The sequence below is a fragment of the Protomyctophum bolini genome (assembly GCF_963924005.1).
Source record: "Protomyctophum bolini genome assembly, chromosome: 10".
Lineage (NCBI taxonomy): Eukaryota > Metazoa > Chordata > Actinopteri > Myctophiformes > Myctophidae > Protomyctophum > Protomyctophum bolini.
This window is the reverse complement of record NC_137871.1, coordinates 45,081,972-45,096,676: the sequence shown is the minus strand read 5'-3', so window position 1 is coordinate 45,096,676 and position 14,705 is coordinate 45,081,972. Positions and strand designations below refer to the sequence as shown.

General features: G+C 47.3%; 1 protein-coding gene across 1 annotated transcript in view; it reads left to right on the top strand.

Moving 5' to 3' along the window:
- LOC308322928 (phospholipid-transporting ATPase ABCA1-like) overlaps nucleotides 1-14,705 on the top strand; it is a 130,525-nt gene that overhangs the window by 61,373 nt on the left and 54,447 nt on the right. Inside the window, exons 17-24 of the mRNA XM_080774419.1 lie at nucleotides 565-769; nucleotides 1,751-1,870; nucleotides 5,883-6,057; nucleotides 8,710-8,841; nucleotides 9,591-9,868; nucleotides 10,520-10,740; nucleotides 11,777-11,852; nucleotides 14,070-14,344. Of these exons, the coding sequence (XP_080630545.1) occupies nucleotides 565-769; nucleotides 1,751-1,870; nucleotides 5,883-6,057; nucleotides 8,710-8,841; nucleotides 9,591-9,868; nucleotides 10,520-10,740; nucleotides 11,777-11,852; nucleotides 14,070-14,344 (1,482 nt within the window). The remainder of the gene's footprint in view (nucleotides 1-564; nucleotides 770-1,750; nucleotides 1,871-5,882; nucleotides 6,058-8,709; nucleotides 8,842-9,590; nucleotides 9,869-10,519; nucleotides 10,741-11,776; nucleotides 11,853-14,069; nucleotides 14,345-14,705) is intronic.

The following is a 14,705-nucleotide window of genomic DNA, read 5'->3' as shown; positions in this document are numbered from 1 at the left end:
TTATACGATATATGATCAGAAAAGCGTTCATATTTTGCGGGAGAGGAGCAGAAATGAAGCGCCAGCATATATCGATCCGTTCAACACCACGGAGAGCGCCCTGGATTAGGAGAGACGAGTCATTCTTTCCGCCGCGCTAATAGCTAAGTCAACGGTAAGCTAAGCGAAAGGCGAACGGCGCCAACAAAAAAAATAGGAAAAATTCTGAATATTCTTATCTCGCCCCGTATCATTGATACGTAGACGTCGGATGTACAGATTGTGTTTACATGCTTAGAGCCAAACCCACGATATCTCAGGTTTTACGTTTTATATCAACGTCAATCGGCTAATGCTGAAAACAAACCTGTAATCCTGTCCAGGTTGCTAGGCAACGCATTCGTCCCCCCCTCCTGCAGTATCTTGAATGTTGAATGAACACTAGATGCTCGCTGTCTCCATAGCTGTATCATTTCAGGTCTCATCTCATCTCTCCTCTCCTCTCCTCTCCTCTCCTCTCCTCTCCTCTCCTCTCCTCTCCTCTCCTCTCCTCTCCTCTCCTCTCCTCTCCTCTCCTCTCCTCAGAGCTTGCTGTCTCCCGTAGCGTTCGGTTTCGGCTGCGAGTACTTCGCCCTGTTCGAGGAGCAGGGCGTGGGCATCCAGTGGAAGAACCTGTTCTCCAGTCCACTAGAGGGCGACGACTACAGCCTGAAGACGGCCCTGATCCTCATGTACTTCGACTCCTTCCTGTATGGCGTGCTGACCTGGTACATCGAGGCCGTGTTCCCCGGTGAGAGAACGCATCAACAACTATTTAACACATTGGGAGCCTAAGGCGGAGATCTCCGTCCTATTAATTACGTCGGATGCGCAGGACGGAGATTAACCCATTCAGGCCTGCACGTAGAAATTTTAAATAAATGTTTTCTAAATTCATGACAATTTTCTGAAAAGATTTGAGGCACATTTTAACGATTTTTTTTCTCCAAAAATAGCAGACCTACTAGTTCGTAGAGCTGTGCGCTTGTAGATCTGCTATTTTTCAATAGCTAAAGCATAGCATAATGCTAACACCAAAAGGGGTTCCCGCCCAAAATGGGTTCATCAAAAAGACGGAACATTACTTGTTTGATATCAGAGCGCTCAACTCTATAGTCTAGCAGCGTCTATCAATTGATTATCTGTGTGTGTCCTTCCAGGACAGTACGGTATCAATTGATTATCTGTGTGTGTCCTTCCAGGACAGTACGCCGTACTGTCCTGGAAGGACACACACAGATAATCAATTGATACCGTACTGTCCTGGAAGGACACACACAGATAATCAATTGATACCGTACTGAGTACGGTATCTATTGATTATCTGTGTGTGTCCTTCCAGGACAGTACGGTATCAATTGATTATCTGTGTGTGTCCTTCCAGGACAGTACGGTATCTATTACAATTTACAATTTAGGCATTTAGCAGACGCTCTTAATCCAGAGCGACTTACATTAAGCAAGAACAAAAAAGCATGGGAATACATCACATAAAAACATTTATCATGAAACATGCGTAAGCTAAGAAAGTAGTAGTGGAATATCTATAATGAAACTATACATATATGCTATACATCTACATAACATGCTATAAGTCTGTATCAAATGCTATCTAAGTCTACAGAATTGCTATCTAAGGGGGTGGGGTAAGTGCTATGGGCCATGATGGAGTCTGAAAAGGTGGGTTTTCAGACTACGGCGGAAGATTGATTATCTGTGTTTGTCCTTCCAGGACAGTACGGTATCCCGCGGCCGTGGAACTTCCCCTTCAGCCGGTCCTACTGGTTCGGAGAGAGAGCCGGGAAGACGTCCAAAAAAAAGCTCCCGGTGGGACGCAGAGGGAACCGCGGAGGTGAGTCTGTCTGTCTGTCCACAAGGTGGCGGCACAGAGCTGTTTTCAAAACCTGGCGGGCTGCATTTCACACAGCTGGCCTACTGAGTATACTATAAGCTTGACTTGTGCATGTGATGAATGAAAACCTGGAAACCCCTTCGAATCTGGAACACGGACTGAGGTCACTTTACGGGTTTTTACTTTACTGCACACAAGGCTGGCTTGCCCACAGAGAACCGAATTTGTACAGTCTCAGAGTTACAGACCCATAAGGGTCCATTTGTACACTCTCAGAGTTACAGACCCATAAGGGTCCATTTGTACACTCTCAGAGTTACAGACCCATAAGGGTCCATTTGTACACTCTCAGAGTTACAGACCTATAAGGGTCCATTTGTACACTCTCAGAGTTACAGACCCATAAGGGTCCATTTGTACACTCTCAGAGTTACAGAGACCCATAAGGGTCCATTTGTACACTCTCAGAGTTACAGACCCATAAGGGTCCATATGGTTCCTAACTATCTCTAATTGAGCTATAGGGACCCCCTGGAGCTCCCTCAAGTACCCCTAGGGGTCCCCGGACCCCACTTTGGGAACCCATGACATAGAGAACCTGGTGAAGGTCTTATTGTTGTTGTTGTGGTTGTTGTAGCGTTGTGTATGGAGGAGGAACCAGTCTACATAGAGAACCTGGTGAAGGTCTTATTGTTGTTGTTGTGGTTGTTGTAGCGGTGTGTATGGAGGAGGAACCAGTCTTCATAGAGAACCTGGTGAAGGTCTTATTGTTGTTGTTGTGGTTGTTGTAGCGGTGTGTATGGAGGAGGAACCAGTCTACATAGAGAACCTGGTGAAGGTCTTATTGTTGTTGTTGTTGTGGTTGTTGTAGCGGTGTGTATGGAGGAGGAACCAGTCTACATAGAGAACCTGGTGAAGGTCTTATTGTTGTTGTTGTTGTTGTTGTAGCAGTGTGTATGGAGGAGGAACCAGTCTACATAGAGAACCTGGTGAAGGTCTTATTGTTGTTGTTGTTGTGGTTGTAGCAGTGTGTATGGAGGAGGAACCAGTCTACATAGAGAACCTGGTGAAGGTCTTATTGTTGTTGTTGTTGTAGCAGTGTGTATGTAGGAGGAGCCAGTCTACATAGAGAACCTGGTGAAGGTCTTATTGTTGTTGTTGTGGTTGTTGTAGCAGTGTGTATGGAGGAGGAACCAGTCTTCATAGAGAACCTGGTGAAGGTCTTATTGTTGTTGTTGTTGTAGCAGTGTGTATGTAGGAGGAGCCAGTCTACATAGAGAACCTGGTGAAGGTCTTATTGTTGTTGTTGTTGTGGTTGTTGTAGCGGTGTGTATGGAGGAGGAACCAGTCTACATAGAGAACCTGGTGAAGGTCTTATTGTTGTTGTTGTGGTTGTAGCAGTGTGTATGGAGGAGGAACCAGTCTACATAGAGAACCTGGTGAAGGTCTTATTGTTGTTGTGGTTGTTGTAGCGGTGTGTATGGAGGAGGAACCAGTCTTCATAGAGAACCTGGTGAAGGTCTTATTGTTGTTGTTGTGGTTGTTGTAGCGGTGTGTATGGAGGAGGAACCAGTCTACATAGAGAACCTGGTGAAGGTCTTATTGTTGTTGTTGTGGTTGTAGCGGTGTGTATGTAGGAGGAGCCAGTCTACATAGAGAACCTGGTGAAGGTCTTATTGTTGTTGTTGTTGTAGCAGTGTGTATGTAGGAGGAGCCAGTCTACATAGAGAACCTGGTGAAGGTCTTATTGTTGTTGTTGTGGTTGTTGTAGCAGTGTGTATGGAGGAGGAACCAGTCTACATAGAGAACCTGGTGAAGGTCTTATTGTTGTTGTTGTGGTTGTTGTAGCGGTGTGTATGGAGGAGGAACCAGTCTACATAGAGAACCTGGTGAAGGTCTTATTGTTGTTGTTGTTGTAGCAGTGTGTATGGAGGAGGAACCAGTCTACATAGAGAACCTGGTGAAGGTCTTATTGTTGTTGTTGTGGTTGTTGTAGCGGTGTGTATGGAGGAGGAACCAGTCTACATAGAGAACCTGGTGAAGGTCTTATTGTTGTTGTTGTGGTTGTAGCGGTGTGTATGTAGGAGGAGCCAGTCTACATAGAGAACCTGGTGAAGGTCTTATTGTTGTTGTTGTTGTAGCAGTGTGTATGTAGGAGGAGCCAGTCTACATAGAGAACCTGGTGAAGGTCTTATTGTTGTTGTTGTGGTTGTTGTAGCAGTGTGTATGGAGGAGGAACCAGTCTACATAGAGAACCTGGTGAAGGTCTTATTGTTGTTGTTGTGGTTGTTGTAGCGGTGTGTATGGAGGAGGAACCAGTCTACATAGAGAACCTGGTGAAGGTCTTATTGTTGTTGTTGTTGTAGCAGTGTGTATGGAGGAGGAACCAGTCTACATAGAGAACCTGGTGAAGGTCTTATTGTTGTTGTTGTGGTTGTTGTAGCGGTGTGTATGGAGGAGGAACCAGTCTACATAGAGAACCTGGTGAAGGTCTTATTGTTGTTGTTGTGGTTGTTGTAGCGGTGTGTATGGAGGAGCAACCAGTCTTCATAGAGAACCTGGTGAAGGTCTTATTGTTGTTTTGGTTGTTGTAGCAGTGTGTATGGAGGAGGAGCCAGTCTACATAGAGAACCTGGTGAAGGTCTTATTGTTGTTGTGGTTGTAGCGGTGTGTATGGAGGAGGAACCAGTCTACATAGAGAACCTGGTGAAGGTCATATTGTTGTTGTGGTTGTAGCGGTGTGTATGGAGGAGGAACCAGTCTTCATAGAGAACCTGGTGAAGGTCTTATTGTTGTTGTGGTTGTTGTAGCAGTGTGTATGGAGGAGGAACCAGTCTACATAGAGAACCTGGTGAAGGTCTTATTGTTGTTGTTGTGGTTGTTGTAGCGGTGTGTATGGAGGAGGAGCCAGTCTACATAGAGAACCTGGTGAAGGTCTTATTGTTGTTGTTGTGGTTGTTGTAGCGGTGTGTATGGAGGAGGAGCCAGTCTACAACCTGGTGAAGGTCTTATTGTTGTTGTTGTGGTTGTTGTAGCGGTGTGTATGGAGGAGGAACCAGTCTTCATAGAGAACCTGGTGAAGGTCTTATTGTTGTTGTTGTGGTTGTTGTAGCAGTGTGTATGGAGGAGGAACCAGTCTACATAGAGAACCTGGTGAAGGTCTTATTGTTGTTGTTGTGGTTGTTGTAGCAGTGTGTATGGAGGAGGAACCAGTCTTCATAGAGAACCTGGTGAAGGTCTTATTGTTGTTGTTGTGGTTGTTGTAGCGGTGTGTATGGAGGAGGAACCAGTCTTCATAGAGAACCTGGTGAAGGTCTTATTGTGGTTGTTGTGGTTGTTGTAGCGGTGTGTATGGAGGAGGAACCAGTCTACATAGAGAACCTGGTGAAGGTCTTATTGTTGTTGTGGTTGTAGCAGTGTGTATGGAGGAGGAACCAGTCTTCATAGAGAACCTGGTGAAGGTCTTATTGTTGTTGTTGTTGTTGTAGCGGTGTGTATGGAGGAGGAACCAGTCTACATAGAGAACCTGGTGAAGGTCTTATTGTTGTTGTTGTGGTTGTAGCAGTGTGTATGGAGGAGGAACCAGTCTACATAGAGAACCTGGTGAAGGTCTTATTGTTGTTGTGGTTGTTGTAGCGGTGTGTATGGAGGAGGAACCAGTCTACATAGAGAACCTGGTGAAGGTCTTATTGTTGTTGTTGTGGTTGTTGTAGCGGTGTGTATGGAGGAGGAGCCAGTCTTCATAGAGAACCTGGTGAAGGTCTTATTGTTGTTGTGGTTGTTGTAGCGGTGTGTATGGAGGAGGAACCAGTCTTCATAGAGAACCTGGTGAAGGTCTTATTGTTGTTGTGGTTGTTGTAGCGGTGTGTATGGAGGAGGAACCAGTCTACATAGAGAACCTGGTGAAGGTCTTATTGTTGTTGTTGTTGTGGTTGTAGCGGTGTGTATGGAGGAGGAACCAGTCTACATAGAGAACCTGGTGAAGGTCTTATTGTTGTTGTTGTGGTTGTAGCGGTGTGTATGGAGGAGGAGCCAGCTCACCTGCAGCCCGGGGTCTACATAGAGAACCTGGTGAAGGTCTACCGCCACGGGAAGAAGCTGGCGGTGGACGGGCTGACGCTGGGCTTCTACGAGGGCCAGATCACCTCCTTCCTGGGCCACAACGGAGCCGGAAAAACCACCACCATGTGAGTACAATTACATTTTTTAACTTTAACCCATTCTGACCTGAGATCAGATTCATACCAGGTTTCCACCGGACACACACTGGTCTGATGAACCCATTCTGACCTGAGATCAGATTCTTAAAAATGTCAGTCGTTCTTCGATTTTTCAAAAAAATAGCAGACCTCCAAGCTCGTAGCGCGCCACTCGGTGGCGCGCTACGAGCTTGTAGGTCTGCTATTTTTAAATAGCTAAAGCATAACATGATGCTAACACGAATATGGGTTCCCGTTCAGAATGGGTTAAAGGAGAATTCCATTCTAGAAGGCTTTCTTACCTTTATTTGTAGTCGTTGCGTCCCCACCAAAGAGGTCCGGGTGTTATTTTGTGCAAATTAAAGCTCCTTATTGGCTATTCCCCTATACCATAAGCCCTACATGAATTGCATTGAATTGAATGGGGCTATGGGGTGTTGTGCTAATTTGCTTATTTCCATCGCTCAAATAATTATTTTGTATATATCCTCTCTTCATAATGTAAATAATATCCCAAGCGGCACACTTTACTACTTATTTAGATGGAGATAAGCGAATTAGCATAACACCCCTATAGCCCCATTCAATTCCCATTCAATTCAATGCAATTCATTGAGGGCTTATGGTAGGGGAAATAGCCAATAAGTGTCACGATCAGAGTCAGAGGTGTGTAGGACCCAAGCGCAGGACAAGGCAGAGGATGAGGCAGACACAAGGCAGGTCGAGTGCACAGTGGTTTATTAACGAAAACCTGGGGAGCAGGAACAAACACAGGAACAGGAAAATAAACTAGGAACACTAGGAGCAAGGACATAACACGGACTAGGAAAATACAAGGAATCACAAGGAGCTGAATAACACTGACAACAATTTACGAACCAACAAAGAACTGAAAACACAAGGGCATACTTATAGACATGGGATAACTAGACACAGATGAACAAAACTCAAAATCAAGACAGGGATTGGCCGGGGGACTAAGAGGACACAGGTGATTGGCTGGGGGACTAAGAGGACACAGGTGGAAAACAAACACTATAATCACAATACAGGTTAGACAAGGCAGGTACAGAACTACAGGGGCAGACAGGATGGCACAAAACAATACTACAAAATAAAAGGTACACAATAAACCATAACATGTCACGTACCGTGACAATAAGGAGCTTTTGCACAAAATAACACCTGGACCTCTTTGGTGAGGACGTAACAACTACAAAGAAAGGTAAGAAAGCCTTCTAGCATGGAATTCTCCTTTAACCCATTTAGACCTGAGGACCATTCTACAAATGTTCTGAAAAAAAACCCTATGTTTCTACGTATGTCAGTGGTGCTCAACCTTTTCCATGTCAAGGACCCCAAGAATTATCTGTATTTGGCCGCCGACCCCCATCTGAAAATATGTTTTTCCAGGGACCCCCCTCCCAGAAGCAAAGATTTGAGATTAAAACGTTATATATAATATTCAAAGATTTGCGCCACATTTTGCCTATCAATCATCTCTGCTCTGTGATAGGTCCATTTTAACGGGGTTGTTCTCTCTCTCTGCTCTGTGATAGGTCCATTTTAACGGGGTTGTTCTCTCTCTCTGCTCTGTGATAGGTCCATTTTAACGGGGTTGTTCTCTCTCTCTGCTCTGTGATAGGTCCATTTTAACGGGGTTGTTCTCCCTCTCTGCTCTGTGATAGGTCCATTTTAACGGGGTTGTTCTCTCTCTCTGCTCTGTGATAGGTCCATTTTAACGGGGTTGTTCTCTCTCTCTCTGCTCTGTGATAGGTCCATTTTAACGGGGTTGTCCCCGCCCAACTCTGGGACCGCCTACATTATGTGACCATGTATCTCTGTCTCTCTGATAGGTCCATTTTAACGGGGTTGTGCTCTCTCTCTCTGCTCTGTGATAGGTCCATTTTAACGGGGTTGTTCTCTCTCTCTGCTCTGTGATAGGTCCATTTTAACGGGGTTGTTCTCTCTCTCTGCTCTGTGATAGGTCCATTTTAACGGGGTTGTTCTCTCTCTCTGCTCTGTGATAGGTCCATTTTAACGGGGTTGTTCTCCCTCTCTGCTCTGTGATAGGTCCATTTTAACGGGGTTGTTCTCTCTCTCTGCTCTGTGATAGGTCCATTTTAACGGGGTTGTGCTCTCTCTCTCTGCTCTGTGATAGGTCCATTTTAACGGGGTTGTTCTCTCTCTCTGCTCTGTGATAGGTCCATTTTAACGGGGTTGTTCTCTCTCTCTGCTCTGTGATAGGTCCATTTTAACGGGGTTGTGCTCTCTCTCTCTGCTCTGTGATAGGTCCATTTTAACGGGGTTGTTCTCTCTCTCTGCTCTGTGATAGGTCCATTTTAACGGGGTTGTTCTCTCTCTCTGCTCTGTGATAGGTCCATTTTAACGGGGTTGTTCTCTCTCTCTCTGCTCTGTGATAGGTCCATTTTAACGGGGTTGTTCTCTCTCTCTGCTCTGTGATAGGTCCATTTTAACGGGGTTGTCCTCTCTCTCTGCTCTGTGATAGGTCCATTTTAACTTGGTTGTGCTCTCTCTCTGCTCTGTGATAGGTCCATTTTAACGGGGTTGTTCTCTCTCTCTCTGCTCTGTGATAGGTCCATTTTAACGGGGTTGTTCTCTCTCTCTGCTCTGTGATAGGTCCATTTTAACGGGGTTGTTCCCGCCCACCTCTGGCACCGCCTACATTATGGGGAAGGACATCCGTTCGGAACTCAGCGCCATCCGACAGAACCTGGGGGTGTGTCCCCAGCACAACGTCCTGTTCAGCATGTAAGACAACAACAAAGAAAATGGGTTACGAAATCTTGGGATGAGAATTATAAAAAGATAAATGCTAAATAATTATATATTATCGCCGGATACGAAATGTATGTTTTGGGTGAATTAAATAACATTTGCGGGACGCATTTCCGTTTCCGAGCGAAACGCCGGGGGGGGGGGGGGGGGGGTACCGTCCTAAAGTCGACTCTTCGGTGCTACTGAAAATGTCCGACGAGCCGAAATCCTTTTGGCTTTTTACAGCGGTAAAACAGGAGTAGGAATCGGCCCCAACGGTTGTTTGTTGTGACCTTAGAGTATATATGAATACAGACGACATCCGAGTTCTCCTTCCATCCACTTTGCATTAAGTTGCTCAAAAGCGCATGAGGCGATTTTCACTCCTCCTTCCGGGTAGGAACAGAGTGCATTCTGGGATTGCAATGGTGAGTGGCCCCAATGGTGAGTGGCCCCAAACACAGCATGAACGCGCTGCCGTTGAACGCGCACGAGCGTGCGTCCGTCGTGAACGTTGCACAATGATAGTCAACAGACCAGCTGCGTTCATGTGTTCTTGCGGGTCCACGCTGCAATACCTTCATTCGGCCACTATGTCCATTTGGCCTCAGTGTTTCCTCTGGGTGCCGTCTCTATTCATATATACTCTAAGGTTGTGACCCCCCCTCCCTCCCCTCCCCTCCCCTCCCCTCCCCCCCCCTCCCCTCCCCTCCCCCTCCCCTCCCCTCCCCCTCCCCCCCCAGGTTGACGGTGGAGGAACACATCTGGTTCTACGGGCGTCTGAAGGGCCTCCCGGAGGAGCAGGTGAAGAGGGAGATCGAGCAGATCCTTCTGGACACGGGCCTGCCTCACAAGCGCTCGTCCACCACCAGCACGCTGTCGGGCGGCATGCAGAGGAAGCTGTCCGTGGCGCTGGCCTTCGTGGGCGGCTCCAAGGTGGTCATCCTGGACGAGCCCACGGCGGGGGTCGACCCCTACGCCCGCCGGGGCATCTGGGACCTGCTGCTCAACTACCGACAAGGTATGCTACTGGCACACACACTGGGGCTGCTGGGAGCTGTAGTTTTATTAAGTTATACTGGGCTGCTCAACTACCGACAAGGTATGCTACTGGCACACACACTGGGGCTGCTGGGAGTTGTAGTTTTATTAAGTTATACTGGACTGCTCAACTACAGACAAGGTACTGACACCGGGCTGGGAGTTGTAGTTTTATTAAGTTATACTGGACTGCTCAACTACCGACAAGGTATACTACTGGCACACACACTGGGGCTGCTGGGAGTTGTAGTTTTATTAAGTTACTGGGCTGCTCAACTACCGACAAGGTACTGACACACACTGGGCTGCTGGGAGCTGTAGTTTTATTAAGTTATACTGGACTGCTCAACTACCGACAAGTTACTGACACCGGGCTGGGAGTTGTAGTTTTATTAAGTTACTGGACTGCTCACAGACAAGATACTGACACTGGGCTGCTGGGAGCTGTAGTTTTATTAAGTTACTGGAGTGCTCACAGACAAGGTACTGTCACCGGGCTGGGAGTTGTAGTTTTGTTAAATACTGGACTGCTCAACTACAGACAAGGTACTGACACTGGGCTGCTGGGAGTTGTAGTTTTAATTAAAGTTCACGAGTTGCCCGAGTTGATTAATTGAATGGTCCCTCCCAGGGCGTACCATCATCCTGTCCACCCACCACATGGACGAGGCGGACATCTTGGGCGACCGCATCGCCATCATCTCCCACGGCAAGCTGTGCTGCGTTGGCTCCTCCCTCTACCTGAAGAACCAACTGGGGACCGGCTACTACCTGACGCTCGTTAAGAAGGAGGCGGAGCCTAGTCTGAGCTCCTGCAGAAACTCCTCCAGCACCGTGTCCTTCACCAAGAAGGTAAACGACCAATGGGTGACGAGAAGGTAATCGACCAATGGGTGACGAGAAGGTAATCGACCAATGGTTGACGAGAAGGTAATCGACCAATGGTTGACGAGAAGGTAATCGACCAATGGTTGATGAGAAGGTAATCGACCAATGGGTGACGAGAAGGAAATCGACCAATGGTTGACGAGAAGGTAATCGACCAATGGGTGAAGAGAAGGTAATCGACCAATGGGTGACGAGAAGGTAATCGACCAATGGGTGACGAGAAGGTAATCGGCCAATGGGTGACGAGAAGGTAATCGACCAATGGGTGACGAGAAGGTAAACGACCAATGGTTGACGAGGAGGTAATCGACCAATGGGTGACGAGAAGGTAAACTACCATTGGTTAATGGTAGAGAAGGTAAACTACCATTAACCAATGGTAGTTTACCTTCTCGTCACCCATTGGTCGATTACCTTCTGTAACAATTAGAGATGTCCCGTATCGGGCCTTATTTGTCATATCGGGTCATATCGGTATCGGCGAATATGCCAGTCTAACCACCGACCCGACACCGGGGGTAAGGAAGGGGTCGACACTCTGGCAGGTAAATAAAATGTTGGGGCATGTGGAGTTTGCTTTGGAGTTGCCCCAAACTGCAAGTGCACATTTGAGTGAGGAGTCTGCTATGAACACAACACTAGTATAGCTAGATAGCTATAAACACAACACCAGATATATAGCTAGATAGCTATAAACACAACATTTCAAATGTACATATTTTTTGATTGTATTGTGCTTTCTGCTTTGGCAATGTAAACGTATGTCTTCTCATGCCAATAAAGCCAATAGAAGTGTGTGTGTGTGTGTGTGTGTGTGTGTGTGTGTGTGTGTGTGTGTGTGTGTGTGTGTGTGTGTGTGTGTGTGTGTGTGTGTGTGTGTGTGTGTGTGTGTGTGTGTGTGTGTGTGTGTGTGTGTGTGTGTGTGTGTGTGTGTGTGTGTGTGTGTGTGTGTGTGTGTGTGTGCGCGTGTGTGCGTGTGCGTGTGCGTGTGTGTGTGCAGGAGGAGGATGGCGAGTCACAGAGCAGCAGTGATGCAGGACTAGGAAGTGAGAATGAGAGTGAAGCAGCGACCATCGGTAAGAAGAACTGTCATCACACCGTCTTTGTGTGGTATTATACTGAAACCATGTAGCGACCATCGGTAAGAAGAACTGTCATCACACTGTCTTTGTGTTACCGGATGATTTAAGCTCTGTTGTCATGGCTATTATCAACAGCAATGCACTGCAGCCAGGGTCCGACGTGACGTTGGTTGTCGCGTTGTCCGACTATTGCTCACCGCAACAGCTAAATCAAACCCTAACCTTAGTCTTAACCGGCCATGTAGGTCCCCTAACCTCATATCAGTCTTAACCAGCCACGTAGGTCCCCTAACCTCATATCAGTCTTAACCGGCCACGTAAGTCAGTTAACCTCCATTTGTACACTCTTTGAGTCACAGACCCATAAGGGTCCATTTGGGTCCAAACTATCATTTAGCTGTGGGACCCCCTGGAACTCCCTCAAGGACCCCTGGGGGTCCCCGGACCCCACTTTGGGAACCACCGTTTCACTGAACCATGGGTCTGATTGTTGGATTTCCTCCCTCTCCCTCTCCCCCTCCCCCCTAGTTGTTTTTTGCCTAAGTAAAACGATTAGACTGTTCGCAACTTCGCATTATCTTTTGATTGCATGCGCGCACACACACACACACGCACGCACGCCTGGAAGCCACGATCTCTCTCTCTCTCGCCACGCCACGCACACACACACGCACCCACACACACACACACACACACACACACACACAGGAATAGCCATGCAGGCTATACACTCTGTCTTTCTCCGCACGCGATCGCATTGCTGGCGCAACTATCTCTCCGCCGCGCATTGGTGCTGCTGAAAAGAAGTTGGAACACAACGCATGCAATTTCCTTCTTCCCATAGTGCGCGGCAACAAGTCTAAAGTTGTCATGCACTATCCATTCCATGCACATATTAGTCCTATATTTACTACAGTACGCCTGACAGACAGTGTCGTCATTAAGCAGCTCGACCCTGCAGTGCAACCCTAGCTGACAGGAGTGACGGTGCTGTGCTGTGAGTAAACTGACAACGCTTGGCTTTCTGACACCCCTTTCTCACAATCTACAACAATAGATTTGTTACTAACATTAGGTTGTGGCGAAGTAGAAACCTGGAGAGCAGATACTGTGTTTTGGACAAACAGGCTAGCATTGCTGTTGATTTGGGTCAAATGGAGTCTATATGGCTAAAGATAGCACATGACGTCGGTGGGAGAGGAGTTATTGTGTGTTTTGGACAAACAGCATCAGAACAATAACCCATGTAATACTAACAATAACAATAATAATAATAAGAAGAAGAACAACAACAATAACAACACTAATAACAGTACAGTACAGTACACAGGACTACAGTGTGATCTACCTTTTGGGCACCGCTTAACGTCAGATCAGCGGTTTTGTCGGCCAGCGCCAAAAATGCTCCCCGACAGCATAATCGGAGCAAATACCGGGCAGTGTGTACGAGCCATAACGTGTTGTCTACACTACACTAATAAGGACACATAATAATAACTAATAACCCATCCGTTACTACATGTGGAGTCAACTCCCGAAATTCTAGTAGTTTATATGTATAGTTTCATTATATAGATATTCCACTGTTACTTTCTTAGCTTATGCATGTTTCATGATAAATGTTTTTATGTGATGTATTCCCATGCTTTTTTGTTCTTGCTTAAAGCGCAAATAACATGCATTTTAAAACTGCTTTTAATATTTAATAATCATATTGTCTATGTCCCTCAAAGTTATTTCTAATGGTTTGAGCCTCAATCACCACTCTGATATAACCAGGCCTTGTCATTTCTTTCTGGACTTTGAAAGCAGTTTTAGCTGCAGTACCACAATGTCCTGAGGTGGTGGGACTGGTGGGGGTGCTGATATGCAGATTATATAATACTGATGCTAGATAAAACCAGGCTTGTTTCCATTCCATGCCAGCTTGGAAAATCAACAATGGTGGACATTGTAAACAAAGTGGAAATGCAAATTTGCAACTGAAACTGAGCTGTTTCTGAGAGCAATTTCCATTAAAACACCTGTAATATGATATGAAGGCCTGATTGTTCCAAATTGGTTATTTGTGGGGATATAAAACACACATGGGAGCCCCAAAAACAGAAAAGAAATTGAAAAAGTTGAATTTTATGTTATAGGTCCTTTAATGTAAATCGCTCTGGATTAAGAGCGTCTGATAAATGCCTACATTGTAAATTGTCTCCACAGACACCGGGCTGGCGGCCTCCATCTCCATGTGTGACTCTGCGGGGGCGGGGCCGGGGCCCTTGGTGGCCCCCGACGTGGCCCTGATCACGGCCCAGGTGTGCCGCCACGTCCCCGGGGCCCGCCTGGTGGAGGACCTGGGCCACGAGCTGACCTACGTGGTCCCCTACGCCGCCGCTAAGGACGGGGCGCTGGTCCAGCTGTTCCACCACCTGGACCTCCACCTGGCCGCGCTGGGCGTGTCCAGCTACGGGGTGTCCGACACCACGCTGGAGGAGGTGTGTATGGGGCCGGTGTATGGGGGCGGTGTATGGGGCCGGTGTATGGGGACGGTGTATGGGGGCGGTGTATGGGGCAGTGTATGGGGCGGTGTATGGGGCAGTGTATGGGTCAGGTGTATGGGGGCGGTGTGTATGGGGGAGGTGTATGGGGGCAGTGTATGGGGCAGTGTATGGGGGCAGTGTATGGGGCCGGTGTATGGGGGCAGTGTATGGGGCCGGTGTATGGGGGTGGTGTATGGGGCAGTGTATGGGGCGGTGTATGGGGCCGGTGTATGGGGCGGTGTATGGGGCCGGTGTATGGGGCCGGTGTATGGGGCCGGTGTATGGGGGCAGTGTATGGGACAGGTGTATGGGGGCG